General features: G+C 41.9%; 1 protein-coding gene across 23 annotated transcripts in view; it reads right to left on the bottom strand.

Moving 5' to 3' along the window:
* The window catches only part of Ppp6r3 (protein phosphatase 6 regulatory subunit 3), a 131,611-nt gene that overhangs the window by 67,330 nt on the left and 49,072 nt on the right, over positions 1-15,209 (bottom strand). For 22 of the 23 annotated variants that reach the window (XM_047517191.1, XM_047517190.1, XM_047517188.1 and 19 more), the window contains 2 exons: positions 7,126-7,358; positions 1,861-2,047 (listed from right to left, as the gene is read on the bottom strand). In XM_047517191.1, coding sequence (XP_047373147.1) covers positions 1,861-2,047; positions 7,126-7,352 — 414 coding nt within the window. In that variant the 5' untranslated portion in view covers positions 7,353-7,358. The remainder of the gene's footprint in view (positions 1-1,860; positions 2,048-7,125; positions 7,359-15,209) is intronic. The other variant, XM_047517192.1, reaches the window with a different exon arrangement.

Here is a 15,209-nt window from a genome sequence, read left to right on the forward strand (position 1 = left end):
CTGCATAACCTAACTAATACTGCCATGCCTTTACCTACACTTGTAATTCTCAAAATGACAGAGGATCCCCATCTGACCTTTCTCTGCAGCTAAAAGAGCAAGGGCTGTCGAATCCTCTCATTATCATTCAAGGAGTTCTGCACAGAACTGCAAGGAGCACAGGTGACAGGGTTCTCTCCCCACTGGCACATGCCATCACTGGCACAAAAATGAGAAGTGAAGCATACTGCCTAGTAGCATTAGGGTGACAAGATGATTTGCGCTTTCCTAAAACAGCCAGCATTATTATTAATGTCTTAACAGAAGGCAGCAATGGGAGACAATCAATATTAGCAAACTTCAATTTGGGATTATTACCTAAGGCAAAAGAACATCATTTCCAATATACTTAGGAAAGTTATCCTATGGAGAAATGACATTGGCCTTCTAAAATAAAACATGTATTCACTTTGTCTTGGCACAGGACAGAACATACTGGGCCCAAAATAGTTCCAGTTCCTCCATGTGTGCTGATAAGCAAGGACAGGTCACCAGAGCCCATTTTCTACCACGAAGGTCACCAGGCTTAACTACTTTTGCCCCACATCATCACACCCCTACTCTGCCAAGAATGTCAGTTTGTAATCGAGCATGTGAAGTTCTGGTTGTTCCTTGGGCATCTATTCCCATAAATGGACTACAATCACCTGGTAAGCAAATCCTTTTTCACATCAATGTCCACTAGAGCAATGGTACTCAAAATTTTAACATGCATTAGAGCTGAGTTGGAAGGCCAGTTAAAAATCCAAACTGCTACTAAGTATGGTGGAGCACATCTAAAATCCTACTTGATTTGGGAGGCTGAGGCAGGAGGATTGCAAATTCAAGGTCAGCTGGGCGACTTAGTGAGATGTTGTCTCAAAATGAAAAATAAAAAGGGCTGGGGATGAGGGGTAAAGCACTCCTGGATTCAATCCCCAGTACAAAAACAAAACAAATAAACAGGAAACCCAAACACCTGGGTGGTTGGGTCCACCCCCAGAGTCTCTGATTCAGAAGCAATTTGCATTGCTGACAAATTCTTAGGTGACACTGATAATTCAGGGATGACACTTGCAGAACCACTGCATACATGGGATACTTGGAGTAAATGTCTTAAGTAGATCTGAATTAAGCAGAGAGAGAGAGAGGGAAACAAGAAGGGAGGTAGCACGACTGGACAGAAGCTGCAGAGCTGTATGTTCATCTATATTCTGATGTCTCAAGTGAAATGTTTACAATTCTTAGAATCAAAGTGAATCACTATTTAGTACAAACCAAATCATCAATTACATTTGTGGGAAAGATTTTAAAATTTCATTTGTGATGAATGGTCAGGGGATTAAACAAAGCAATCAGGGCTACTAGGACTTTGCTCATATATTCCACTGCTTACTTACAAGCCACAGGGCTATCTACACAAACGGGTACCAATATTCTCAGGTTTCCAAGTACTTGTCAAAAAATAAAATCAGGGCTGGGGTGGTGGCTCAGTGGTAGAGTGTGGTAGCATGTGTGAAGCACTGGGTTCAATTCTCAGCACCAAATATAAATAAATGAATAAAATAAAGGTTCATCAACTACTAAAGAAATTTTAAAAAGAGAAAATCAAAGTGAGCTAACAAATTAAGAGAGATCTGAGGTACTTAAAATATACCACATGAGAAATACTCATTAATATATATAAATCGGTGTTAAGTCAGTGAGTGCTCACAATGCTTAAAATACATTCTTTTACAGAACCTGGACGTTAGGCAAACTCAGGACACTGAGTTTAACATTACTGGGGATCATCTAGGTAATGAGTGAACCTGACACTTACCTTTAGAAAACAATAGTTACCTGTTCTGGTTTTCTGCTGATAAGAATACTTAGCACCTTGCTGAAGAAACTGGCGAGTAGTGGGTTCAGGGGGGAATCATTCAGGAGGAAGCTGTACAATTTCATTAGCAAGGATTCATCCTCCCCTAGTCGATCATTCATCTGGGAGACATCAGAAGTGAGCAACTCACAAGATATATTTGGATACCTAGAAGAACAGGACATCATATCTTCATCTACGTTAACAGTTTAATCACATTAAATAAAACACAAAGCAGGAAGGCTTCCTTAATGTTTACAAAAACAAAACCATCTGTTGGGAATCAGAAAATCATTTTGATCTATTCTGTCCAAACTCTAGATTATAACAGATTTTCTACTTTGTCTAAAAATTTGTTTTTAAACCAAATTGTAAGAACAACACATATTCCCCAACAAACTAGAGCATCCTTGGGACTCAAGAACCAAAGGAAATCACACTACAGGGGTGGACCATCTCAGTTATCAGTGAGGGCAGAGGCTAGAGGTATAGCCTCAGCAGCTTGCTCTGGCACAGAAGCAGCATAGCCCACAAAAGGCTGTGAGGGCTACTGGAGTCCAGGAAACTGTGCAGCACACAGCACCTAGTAAAATGACAAGGTGCACTGCAGGTACCTGGACTGGCCAGCTCCATTTTTAGATGGGATACAATGTTATTACAAAGTTGTTGCTTGGCTACCAAGTGCTCAGGCTATATTACATTTCAAGAGAATACACTGAACGGGACAATAGGACACCACCATTACCAGGCCAGTCGCACTCAGAGGCCATGCTCTCCACCCCCACCTTGCCAGATCTTCAGGGGATTAGTAGACACCAAACCAGCCCACTGTCATTCCCTGATATTATCTCCCTCTACAGGACACAGGACCCCCCAACCCAAAGCAGCTGGACATCTGCTCTGCAATCACCTCTGGCTCTGAGACCCCAAAGCTTCAGAAATACCTGCACCACCTCCATGCCTCTGACAGCCAGACCACTCACTCTGAAAGACAGACAAGAGAGCCACGGGTTCACTCACTCCTTCCACAACTACTTCTCATCTGTCGTCAACAGTCACAGTGGAAACCCTTCCAGACAATGTTCTATCTGACCCAGTTCCCTCCTCCACTCCAACATTCCTCTCATCAGGAACCAAGAGCCATAGCTCAACTAGTCACCAGGAGCAGCAAGCTTAAACACTGACCAGGACAGGAAAGTGACAAAACAGCCAACTGTGGCTGCACAATGAAAGTGAGAGTTGAGTACCACAGGCCAGAGAGTGTGAGACACACCTGGAGGCATCTAACGCAAGCTGGCAACTGCCTGGTGTGAGGTGCCTGGCTCAGAAGCAAACAGCAACACACTGTAGCCACAGCACCCAAGGGTCTCCAGTCAGGTCAGACAATGAATGTCCCCAAATGAAATCTTAGAGGAGGCAAATGTGTGGGCACAAGGATTACATTTCTGAATAGTGGTCTTCTGTAGGGAATGGTTCACATAAAGTCTCACTCACTTAATGTCACAGGCACCAAAGGGGTCATGACATAAACTCCTTCCCTGGGCAGGGTTATACACTGATTAAGTTATAGCTTTTGAGTCACACTATCTAGTTCAAATTCTACCTCCACATTTACAAGTTGGTACCTTGAGCAAATTAACCTCTCTCTGCCTCAGTTTCTAGGTTCATCATAATATGACAATGGTCCTTATCCTGTGAAGGATCACAATATATAAATGGGCAGAGGGCCTGGCATAAAGCGAATTAAGAGTTTAATGAATGACAGGTATTTGTATTACTCGTTATTTGCAGAAATGCTCCTGTGAGAGGTTATGGGGGACATACCACCTCAACTGTCCCAAAGTGAAACTTGCTGGCAAATAAAGGATCAATAAAAGGTAGCTCAAGCACACAGCAAAGGCCACACCTGGGTGTGCTCAGATTCTGAGCAGAAGCTCCACAGCTGAGCAAGGCACCTTGGGGCTATTCATGTTCCACAGGTGACATGGAGGTGTGACCTACTCAAAAAAGAATGTATTGTGAAGTGGGCATTACATGGAAGCCCAAGTTCTGGTTCCAGAGAGGATGGGACTGTCTCTCCCTCCTTCCTTAACATTCAATAAGTCTCTAAGGCACCCAAAGGTGCCCTCCACTCCAACCCTGGGCAAGTGGCCCTAACCTCTCTTCCTTGTACTGAAAACAGAGAAGCAACCAGAGGACCCAGTCCTGCCCACCTGACCTGCAGTGCCTTCCTCCTCCCCCTTGCAGGGGGCTATTCCTGTTCCTGAGGTCACCCTCCACTTGTCCTCACACTTGCTCCAGAAAAAGCATCAAGACAGCCCAATCCTTCATTCTAATCAGGACATGCACAGACCATCATCTCCATTCAGGAACACAGAACAAACAAAACCATCCTGCACCTCTCCTGACTCACTATCTGCCTTAGCCACCACTTGCTCTCCCTGCCCTCATCAGAGGAACCTGCCTGGGGGACTGGTCTCTCCTAGGCTCGGCTCCCCCTCAATCACGTCAAAAGACCTGCATCAATGAGGTCCACATCTCCACACTGTAAACTCCAGCATGTCTTGGGAGTGGCAGCCCCTGTCCACTGTCCTTCTCTTCTCTCTGAAGTCTACTTTCTGTGGCTTTCAGGGTGGTAGCCCCTCCTGGATCTTCCTCTTGCATCTGCTGACTCCGCAGTCCCTGTGTGGAACTTTGGTCCAGACACTGCCCTTCATCTCCATTCTCTGAGCCTTCCTTCCATCTGCCTCAGCTCTGCAGGTGATCCCTCCAACTACCTACTGCTACCCCTTGTCTCCACTTGACACTCCACTTGGCATCTCAAACCTGACAAGGTCAAAGCCAAATGCCTGACCTTTTCCTGGCATCTATCCTCAATGCTGTAGAGCCACTGTACTCCTGAACTGACAATCATCCTCGACCCTTCCTCTGCCACCCAATACTCGAAAGAGGCCCCTACAGTTCTAGCATCATAGAGTCCAACAAGAATCTGGCCATCCTCCACAGCTGAGTCACTGAGTTCTTTTTCTGCTAATCACTACAGCTTCCTGCCCCCCACTCCAGTTCTCCATGGTCTAGGGCCCCAGAACAGGCAGAGGGACCCTGTAAAGTCAAGTCAGGCAACACTACCCCTGCTTATAACCCTGATCCTTCCTGTCTCAACCTGGGTAAAGTAAAAGTCCTGATGAAGCCCAGTAACCCCGTGTGGCCTATTTCTGGGACCACTCTGATCTCATGCCTAGTTTTCTTTCCTCCTGTTCTCTTCCATTAGCAAGACTGCCCCTTCTCTGGCTGCCATGTGGTTCCTGGGGTATGTATGTTAGGGCTTCTGTACTTGCTATTCCCTTTGCCTGTATGTTACCAAGGACCCTCATGGCAACCTGCTCATTTCCTGTATGGCTCTGATCAAATGGTACCTTCCTAATGAGGACTTTCCTGAACTTCCTCCTCCCACCCTGTATCTTCAGCAGGCCTGTCTTATCTTACCCTGTTATAGTTTCCTCCAAGGACTTACCCAACAAGCAATGTGTTTTTTTTCTAACATGGTTCACTCCAATACAGTAATCACTCCATTATCCCAAAACCATAAAATCCTAAATTTTCTTGGATGACTGTAGTCAATTTTAATCCTAAAAATGTTTTTATCCCATCTGAAAAACCTCTCTATGCTAATCTAGGTGACTGAGTCATCCAGGACACATACACACTGCTGGTGGTTCTCCTAGGCCAGATGCATGGCAGTGTACTGTTCTGCCCAACTCTTTATGCTCCTTCCAAATGGGGCCACCCAGAACATCCAGGAGACCATGTATCCAGGGAGGCACATTTGATTCCACAGCCTCAAGGCAGTATAAACAGTAACACTGGTGAAGCAAGAGAATGGTTGAGATTCAGGGTCCCACTGTATGTCATAACAGGTGGGGAAAGGGAGTACTGTTCTTTTTGCTAAAGCAAGCACTTCACGTGGCATGCCTTCTCTTTTGCAGCTAAAGAACTCTTAGCTCCATTCAGCATGTGAGGAAACAGATCCAAGATAGGAAACCCATTTGCCAGAGTTCTCAAAACTTGTACCAAGGGAGGGCTATGCTCCTTCCAAGTGTCCTGATCACAGGCCTGTGCTCTGGGACCCATGGCATCTCCAGCAAGAATAAGCCCCAAGGCAGGCAGTGCTCACCCACATGCTACTTCACAGTGGAAGGAATTCCAAAATAGCAAAGTGTCTATCTTTTGAGCAATACGAGCATGTCAATATGTCTACTGCTAGATTTCTTTCTTCTTTTTTAAGGCATTGATTTCTGATTGGAGGCTCTCAGTAAATGCTAGGTATCCATTTTAATGGCCGGCAGAAAACATGACATCCTTGAATATACAAGCCACAGGCAATTTGAAGGCATTTACGGGGACTATTTTCCTGACAGCATAATCTTCCCAAGAAGAAAATAACAGATACTTGAAAAGCAAGGCGCAGGAGTCATGACCCTTCCTGTTCCATTAAGTTTACTTAATGCATCCTCAATGTTTTGTTCCTGAAGGTGCTGTTTTCTGGAGGCAGGGAGTAACTGCTTCACTAGAGTTGGATACAGAAAAATAACCAAAACCCCAATATTAACAGACCTATGGAGTCCTCACAAAGGGTTTCCAGGGGTATGTATAAAAGTGTTATAAGCAATGGTACTAAAGGATTCTTGCTCTACTGTGTTGTTCTTTCTGTTTGTAAGTAGATTAAATCAGTGATGAGTAGATAAATCCACTGCAGTTATCCGTAGTGTCACTTATTTAAATATAGCTTTGATAAGGTTCACCAAGACCCATGCCCTAATCTGCAGGTAACAGAAGGTCAGCCTTTGTTCTATCAGCAATGCTCTTTATAACCCAAGCTCCAACTCAGACCTGCTGTATGATCCTGGGCAGTCATATAACCTCTACCTTCCTCTCTGTGAAGTAGGGAAAATACTTACTCGAACTGTCTCTATTTTAAGAAACTGGTCATCACTGTTTACAAAGCACATTGCTCTTCCACAAAACTTTCTGGGTGATATTTGGAACAATAACTGTTAGACTTCTGTGATTCACTGAACTCAGTTCTAGAATGAACTATGTGTCCCACTGTAGATGTCACTGCTGACCATCATAATCTTCTGTCAATGGCTATGATGGCTCTAGGGGATTCTTGGACAAAAAGAACTATAATCTTCTACCCCCACTTCACTTCATCCCACCCTAAAGAGAAGTTTGAATTTTCTTACTTGTATCTGATCTTTTCATCCATGTCTTGAGGTGGTTCTTCTATAATGAATGAGACTAAATCTTCGAGACATTCTGCTTTTAACAGAAACTCTATAAGTTTGCGGTTCTGAGCTTTACATTCCTGTAAAACATCTTCCTCATCCATTAACTCCTTCAGTGTTACATCTTCTCTTTCTAGAAGTGTGTCTATGTGGGATGATGAGTGAAGATCAAATTTCCAAAACATGCTGGTCTAAACAAAATGCAGAGAGTATTTCATAAAATTTCAACTTTACATATTAACTTCTCATACTTCAAATTTCAGTTCAGTTTTACAGTCTAAAATGCCAACCTAGCTCATATGTAAGTAAAATAAATTTTATACTGAACCTATAAAACACTTTTTAAATGAGTAACACTGGTAAGATTATTTTTCCCCCTCTCAAAAGAAAATAGTTTTCCATGGTTTAAAAAAAAAAAAAAGTTGACTTGAAAATGCTCTAAGCTAAAAACTTGGGATGTTCTTAACCTGTAAAAGTAACTCATCCACTTTGCCAAATATTTAATGCTGGGAAAGGCAGAAAGTAAGCCCTATATGAAGGGCAAAGTACACACGCACACAGAAGTACTGTCTTCACCAACCAATGACAAGTGATGAGGCCTAACTAGAACTCTGAAGTACTTTGAAATTAACCACTGCAAACTCACACTTTTAGCCTCTGACAGGTCAAGAAAGAGTCTGAAATCATAAAAAAAGAACCAGAGAAACTGAGTCTCCTAGGTTAGTAGGAAAAACACTTGACAATCAAACTTAAAACAATCACTCCACAATGCTACATGTATATTCCTTCCTCCAGTTCATCTCCACCCTCCCCACACAAGGAAAAAAGTGTCTTTTCTTCAAGTTACAGAGATGAAGAAGGTGCTCACTTGTTAACAAACAGAAACATGAACAGAGGGCCCACTACTCAATCTAATGGCTGCTATGATGAAATGACTTCAAAGACCACTTCTGGCCAATGAGATAGCAAGATGGCAGGAACCAAAGTCTTCAGTAGGAATAGGACCATTCAAAAGCCACTGCTATCTGTCAGAGATGCTCACTGCAGAATTCCTAAACCTGAGTTCTGTTAGGCATGCTCATGCCATGTAACCCCAATCAACACCTTGACATCTGCTGGCACTTCACTGCCTACCGAGTGTTCCCATTATCATCACCAAAAGAGCATGGCAATATTCACATGGGACTAACAAGAGTCCTGGGTAAAGGAAAGAAAGGACATAACCTATGAAAAGCACATGTATTTTTACAAATATATATTTTGCTAAACCCACCTATGTTAGATTAGGTAGGAACATATCCTGATTTGATGATCTCATGAACATCTGCCTCAAAATAATTTTTCAAACAATAGAGATCATAGCAAAATTTATTTACACTGCTGGTCAAACTGATCAATCCAGGAATAAAAAAAGAAAAACTGCACAAAGCATGTTACTCTAGATCTACAAAAGTATATCCACTTCACATGATGGGCTGCTGAACACTGGACTTCACTGGTAAGTATATGTTCATAGTATTCAAAATATGATAGTTTAAAGGAAAGCACAAAAAAGCTCAGTAACAAACAAGTTTTAGATGATAATATAATGAAAAGTAAAGAGAATCATAAGTCACCTCTGTTTAAAAAGTCTTTTCGTACTTTCAAGGACACACTGGCAATATGCTTAATCAATCAGGACCAACAGCACTGAGACTACCTTCGGATAGACAGCTGTCACACTGGTTCACCCAGGGAGACTCTCAACACCTCACTCAAGAAGAATCCACATGGGAACGGACATGAAGCTCCATGGGACAACACAAAGCAGGGGCCAACAATGTGAGGTACAGCTGTCTCTTTACTCCTAGTGATTAGGCTGATAATTAAGTGCAGACAACATCACAGAACATGCTAGAGAAATACAACTCCCAGAGAGAAAGCTATGGCCACACTCACAGGCTGCCAAGTGACCTCTCTGCCCAAAACAGGAGCAGGATGGCACCCCATAATGTATCTGCTAGTGAAAAAAACAGTAATCTGATTCTACAATTATTAAAGAAGTGGGGCAAAGATGACATACAAGTAACAGAAAAGGAACTTTAGGGAAAAGGTCAGTGGACATAAACCTCAGACAGAAATGCTATCCCCAGCTGCTTATGACAAGAGCACAAGTTTTCTCCAGTATACCATGAACCAAAAAACCTCCACACTCTTTCCATCTAGCTAGATTATGGAGACCAGAAAGGCCCTCAGGGATGGAAGAATGGAAAAGGAAGAGGCCTTGGTCCCCAAATCACCACTTGGAAGAAAACTGTGAGAATAAACCAGAAGCAGCCTTCACCGTCGCAGAGCCATTGTTCACCTGGCCCACGTGCTCCAGCAGCGTGGCCTGCACCATGACACAGGCTTCCCAGTCCCCTGCCTACGACTCTGTTTTACTATACTTATTTTAAGCACAAGATTTGAACAACAGGAAAGGATATTTTTTAGCAATTACTACATGACTAATACCTTTTCTTCCTTCATTATCCTACGTTAGAATTGCATTTTTTCAAATCAGAACACTTTGAAACAGACATTTTCACATGGAGTTTTCTATACACTGGCATACCACAAACTCAAAATCAAAATGTAACCACAGTAGACTCCTTAAGCATTATGTAGTTTTCCTTTTAGCCAAACAGCAAGTGACTAGAAATAAATGATTGGTAAATCAGTTACCCCTGACTTGGCCCTTGCTTCTATTTGTGCCCTTTGAAGTAGAAAGAAGCAACCACAAAGTTCAAATGCCTGCACTGAGGTTAAATGGAGTCCTTTTAAAAAATATTTGCAGAATCTGAAGAGTCAGAACTTAAACAACTCTGCTTTTGTAAAAACGAATATACTTTAAATGCATACCCTGCACTACAGTTAAATAGGATTTAGGGATATATAATTCATACAGTAAACCAATCAACAAAACAAAAGGTTTGGTGAAACCAAATCACCCTCCATCTTTCCTCAAAATCCTAGAATTGCCTTAAGTTAGATTACACAGTTTGAAAATGAGTTCTTCAAAAGGGCTAGAATATAAGGGAGAAGATCCCTAGGAGTCACCTATTACCTGATGTCACAGAGGATAACCTCTGCTGTTTAGAGGTCATCAGACTAGTAACTTCAGACTACTAAAAATAACATCTTATACAAAGCAGGACAAAATAAACCTATTCACCTCAGATCAAGTGTGTTCATTAAAGATTCTCTGAAACCATTAATATACTTTTGTGATACCAACGCCTTCCCTGGAGTGAAATCCGGGGCACAGTCCCTTTGTTTTCAAGCAGTAAGTGTCCCTGGGAGAGAAGGTATTCCCTGTCTCTGATACAGGAACTGAATAGAGATGTGGGTAAACTATCTACAAGATGTATGACAAAAACATCAGAGCATGGGTAGAATTTGCTTAGGGACTGCTAATAGAGAGCAGGGGCCCAACTATGGTTTATGCAAACCATCTCTACTCACTTGTTTTCATCAAATAAACACTTCCCCCAAAACCTTTTTAGGTCTACTAGATATCTAAACAGACCTGGATTCCAATGCCAGGTAAACTATCAGCTAACTCAGAGGCTCTGGGAAATTCATCTTCAGCCCTCAGTATCCTCACCAAAGCATGTGGTTATGGCAATGAGCAGCTGCAACCTATAGGCACTTGGCTACCACTCAGTAAACATGCACAACAGTGCAACCAGGGGGCTTTAAAGCAAAGCTTTCCAAGTTTTCACAGGCACAGGAACCAGTCAGGGGTTTTGAAATAGTGTTTAAATTCTGCAGGGCTCCAGACTGAGCTTGTGCATCTCTAACAGGCTCTCAGATACTACTGACATCACCACTTTAAACCACTATCAACTAATTCACACAGAAACAATCAAGATCATTTTAGTCTTCATCTTCAAAAACTCCAGTAAGCATATTCAAATGTTTATATAATCATGAAAAACACACTAAGCAAATGTGACTGTATTATTTATTTCAGCAACTCCCTCTGGACAAGCTGGTATTAGTGAATTTTCCCCAAAAGACAGAATGCCCCATGATCATTCCAAAAGTCATATCCCATGAGAAGCTACTGGTTTCCTCTGAAAACAGAACTGCTTGTGGTCCTACCAACAAATGAGTAGCAAATGTAGGAATGACAAGGAAGAAGTCTAATGAACTCAAAATTCAAAATCTCACTCTCATATGAAGTTGCTCTGCTTAAATTTAGCAAATTTCTATCTAACTAGGAGCAACGATTCTGCTAAGCCTCCAATCTCCACCCTATACCAACAATGGAATACCTATAACCCAGGACTGGCTGGGTCCAGAACACAAATGTCCCAAAGTTCCAAAAAAGACTGAAAGATTATGATGAATTTCAAGACACCAGCAAAGCATTATTAAAGTAAGCACTTCTGAACGTGGGGCCCTGTGAGACTGTACAGGTCATACACCATGATGCTAAATCAGGCTTTAACACTGCAGGACTGGTCCCACCGGAATCCTTAAGATTCCAAACTCAAAGTGAATATCTGATATCAATATTCTGATTTGCAATAAAGTGCATATTTCTAATTTAGATAGTTGCAGTTACCTAAACATATGGAGTACAAACAGTACAAAAATAGAAGCAGCTGCTTCTGCCCAAATAGTATATGGGAAAGACTAAGTAAGACCACAAAATATGTCAGAAACTTTTAATACTATTTCTTTAAAATGTGCTATGAAGGGAATACTTTAAAATACACATCTTACATGATTTTATGTCCACAAATCATGCAAGCACACATTACTCATTCTGAAATTCCTATATACCCCAAATCCCTTTTCAGTCCTCCCCGGAAGCCCTTTCTCAGGCCACTCTCTTAGAACAATAGCTCCTTCTATCATCCAACCAAAGTCTACCCAGTGGAAACAGCATGTGAGAGCTGTGTGGTGCTGCATGCTGTAACCCCAGTTACTAGCAAGGCTGAGGTAGGAGGATCACTTGAGCTCACCAGTTAGAAACCAGCCCACACAATAGCAAGACCCTGTCTTAACAAAAACTAACACTCCAAAAAAGGAAAAAAGACAAAAAAAAAAAAAAAAAAAAAACCACCAAGGTTAAAAAAAGAAAAATAAACACCATGTGAGCCACACATAAGTTTAACTTTCCTCACAGCCACATCAGAAAGTAAAAGTGAGAGGAAAACTGGTGAACCCCCAGTGTGTGTTTTACACTTAAACAATGTAATCTGTTTTGTTTTTAATGTTCAGGCAGGGCCTCACTTGCTGAGGCTGGCTTTGAACCTGCGATCTTCTGCCTCTGCCACAGCCTAACGATTAACTGGGATTACAGGCATGTGCCACAATGCCCAGCTAGTGAGCTGCAATTTGGACTGCTCACAAGTAACATGTGGCCAGTGGTTACAGATTTACATAGAGCAGCTTTAATTTTATTCTACAATCATGATTCAAAATCCCTCTCTGAAACTTAAAATGGTCCCTCCATCTATCTCCACAGTCGAAGTTAATCATTAACAACTTTTTCACAGAAGGGTCAATATGGGATAGATAGGGATATGTTATGGGTTATATTTTCCCTTCCTTTTAAATTAACAATATATAAGAGAAATCATGTATATTCTTAAAATACAACTTTGGCTGACATTTTCTTCACTGAAAAAAAAATCACAATAAAACCAAAACTAGCTGGGTATGGTGGTTGATGCGTATAATCATAGCAGTTGAGGAGGTTAAGGCAGGAGGATTGTAAATTTTTGAGGCCGGCCTCACCAACTTACCAAGACCTTGTCTCAAAATAAAACAAAAGGGACTAGGGGTGTGGCTCATTGGTAAAATATCCCGGGTTCAATCCCCCAAACCAACCAACCTCCCCACAACCCAAAAACTTTCTCACTCTCTAATATCTAGAATATGTATAGCAACAGAAAGGAAGTTTTCAAATTCTCTATTTTGAAATAATGGAGAAGGCTAGATCTGGAGGGGTGCAGATAGGTCAGTAATGGTTTAGATTAAACTAATCAAATTTTAAAATAAGTACATGTCTCTGAGAATTTATTCTGTTTTATAAGCTAACTCAAAAAGAGCAACAAAAAATGCTCAGGTCTTCCAAACATGTTGGGAATAATGATACCTGATCAACATCGCGGGGGAAATCTAGACTCCTTACTCATCCTGAGAAAACCAAGTCCTCATAGCCTCCCTTAGGATCCGAAACAACTTGCTTACTCCACGAGCAACAGACTCTCGGCCACACCAGACCTCTGGCTGCGTTTATAAGCAAGCTGGGAACAGCATGTATTGAACAAACCAAGCTGCTACAGGGCTGTTCTTGCTGGCTCCTCTACTCAGGCAGTGTTCAGACACCTGAGTCTTAGCACTTTCCCAGGATCCCATTCACATATGCAGGGAACTAACTGAAGAGTGTGACAAGATCCAAATGAAGAGCTGAATTCAAGAAGGGTTTGGTGTTTGCTACTGGTTTTCTGAAAGCAGCCTGTAGCTAACAGGACAGGGAGGAAAGTATCTATAAATAGGAGAGTGCAGAGTCACTATGATGGCAGGCTACCTCTCAGCATGGTGAGTTAATGATAAACTCTTCCACCTGGCAGCAAAGTTCAATGCCAAGAAAATGTCATTTTCACAGAGGCAGAAGTAAGTAAAAGCAGCCTGCCTTTGAAAGGAGTTCTCACAAAGTAAGAAAAGAAAAGACCATTAAGACAACTAGAAAGTGTATCTTTAGTAAAGATGTCAATTTTATAAAACCACCCAAGCTCATACCTCCTCCCACTAATTAGATTGAATATCAGAGTGTTTATCAGAAACAATGAATTTCTTTAGAGGGTAAAACAACTCACAACCAGTTTCATTTTATTTGCTCTGCCACTATTTCCAAAGAACATGTCAAAAGTAATCAGCTTTATACCACCCAAGTGGCCAGAATCTTTCCCAGTTTTCATTAGTTACTTCTTTGACATTTGAACCTTTGGTTGAAAATAGTAGGGATCAACTCCATTTACTATGTGCTGTATTAATCAATAGGTACTTTTTAAGTAGTAGTAGGCACTGCACTAAGGAACAGGAGTAAGCTAATTGATTCCTACCCATCTTGAAAAACACAGTAAAATTGAAAACAAAATACAGACAAAGGAAGTTCAAACTCCAAGCTCATTCCTCAGCAAGGAAGCTCCATGCAGGACAGCCTAGCCAGAAAACTTATCAGACATGAAGTCTAAGCATAGACTCAAAAGGTAGATGGATCTGGTGGGTGACAGAGAAGCATGAAGTATTCCAGGACTTGCCTAAAATCAGAGAGGACAGAAGACCCAAAAGCTTTAGGAAATTCACATTAGGGAGAAGGACCAAGGGCCAGATGACAAGAAAGAGCCTTTGAGAAGGTGACAGGAATAAGTTGGCAATGCAAGGCCAGATCTCAAAGGGCTGTGCATGAATGCACAGCACTCTGCAGGGCTATTGACAAAGCAGAGACAGAACCGGAGTTCTAACTGAGAGAATGTACAGTACATCATCTATGGAAGAGATCAAAGGATTTTAATACCAGAAACAATTGAGAATGGGAGTAGACAGCAGAGTCCACAGAAGCTGTGCCAAGTACTCTCCCCAGAGGTGTGTTCCTACAAAGGAGAAGAGACAGACGAACATGTTCTGGAAAGGGAGTAGCTAATGATAAAGACTACTGATGGAGTGCTGGGGGCACTGTCCTCCATGCTAAGCCATCAACAAGGAGGGCAAAGGAAGCCAGCACAGGCCAGAGTTCAACTATGTGGCACCCTACAATGTGAACAATGGACTGAAGAGGGACATTCCTGGTGCAAGAGGGACCAGTCAAGAGAAGTTGGTGAGATCTTGCGATGGCCTCTACTTTGAAAACCGAGGTTATCAACTGAGATTTCATACTAATAGTCATTCCTCTTCCAGTGTCAACCATAATTCCTCTTCCTCAAAGTCCAGTTTTCACTTTTTCTTCATTCCTGAGCAGCACTTTGGTATCAAATGAAATAAATTTATGGCTTGCGTTTGGA

Source organism: Sciurus carolinensis, chromosome 11, assembly GCF_902686445.1.
Source record: "Sciurus carolinensis chromosome 11, mSciCar1.2, whole genome shotgun sequence".
Classification (NCBI taxonomy): domain Eukaryota; kingdom Metazoa; phylum Chordata; class Mammalia; order Rodentia; family Sciuridae; genus Sciurus; species Sciurus carolinensis.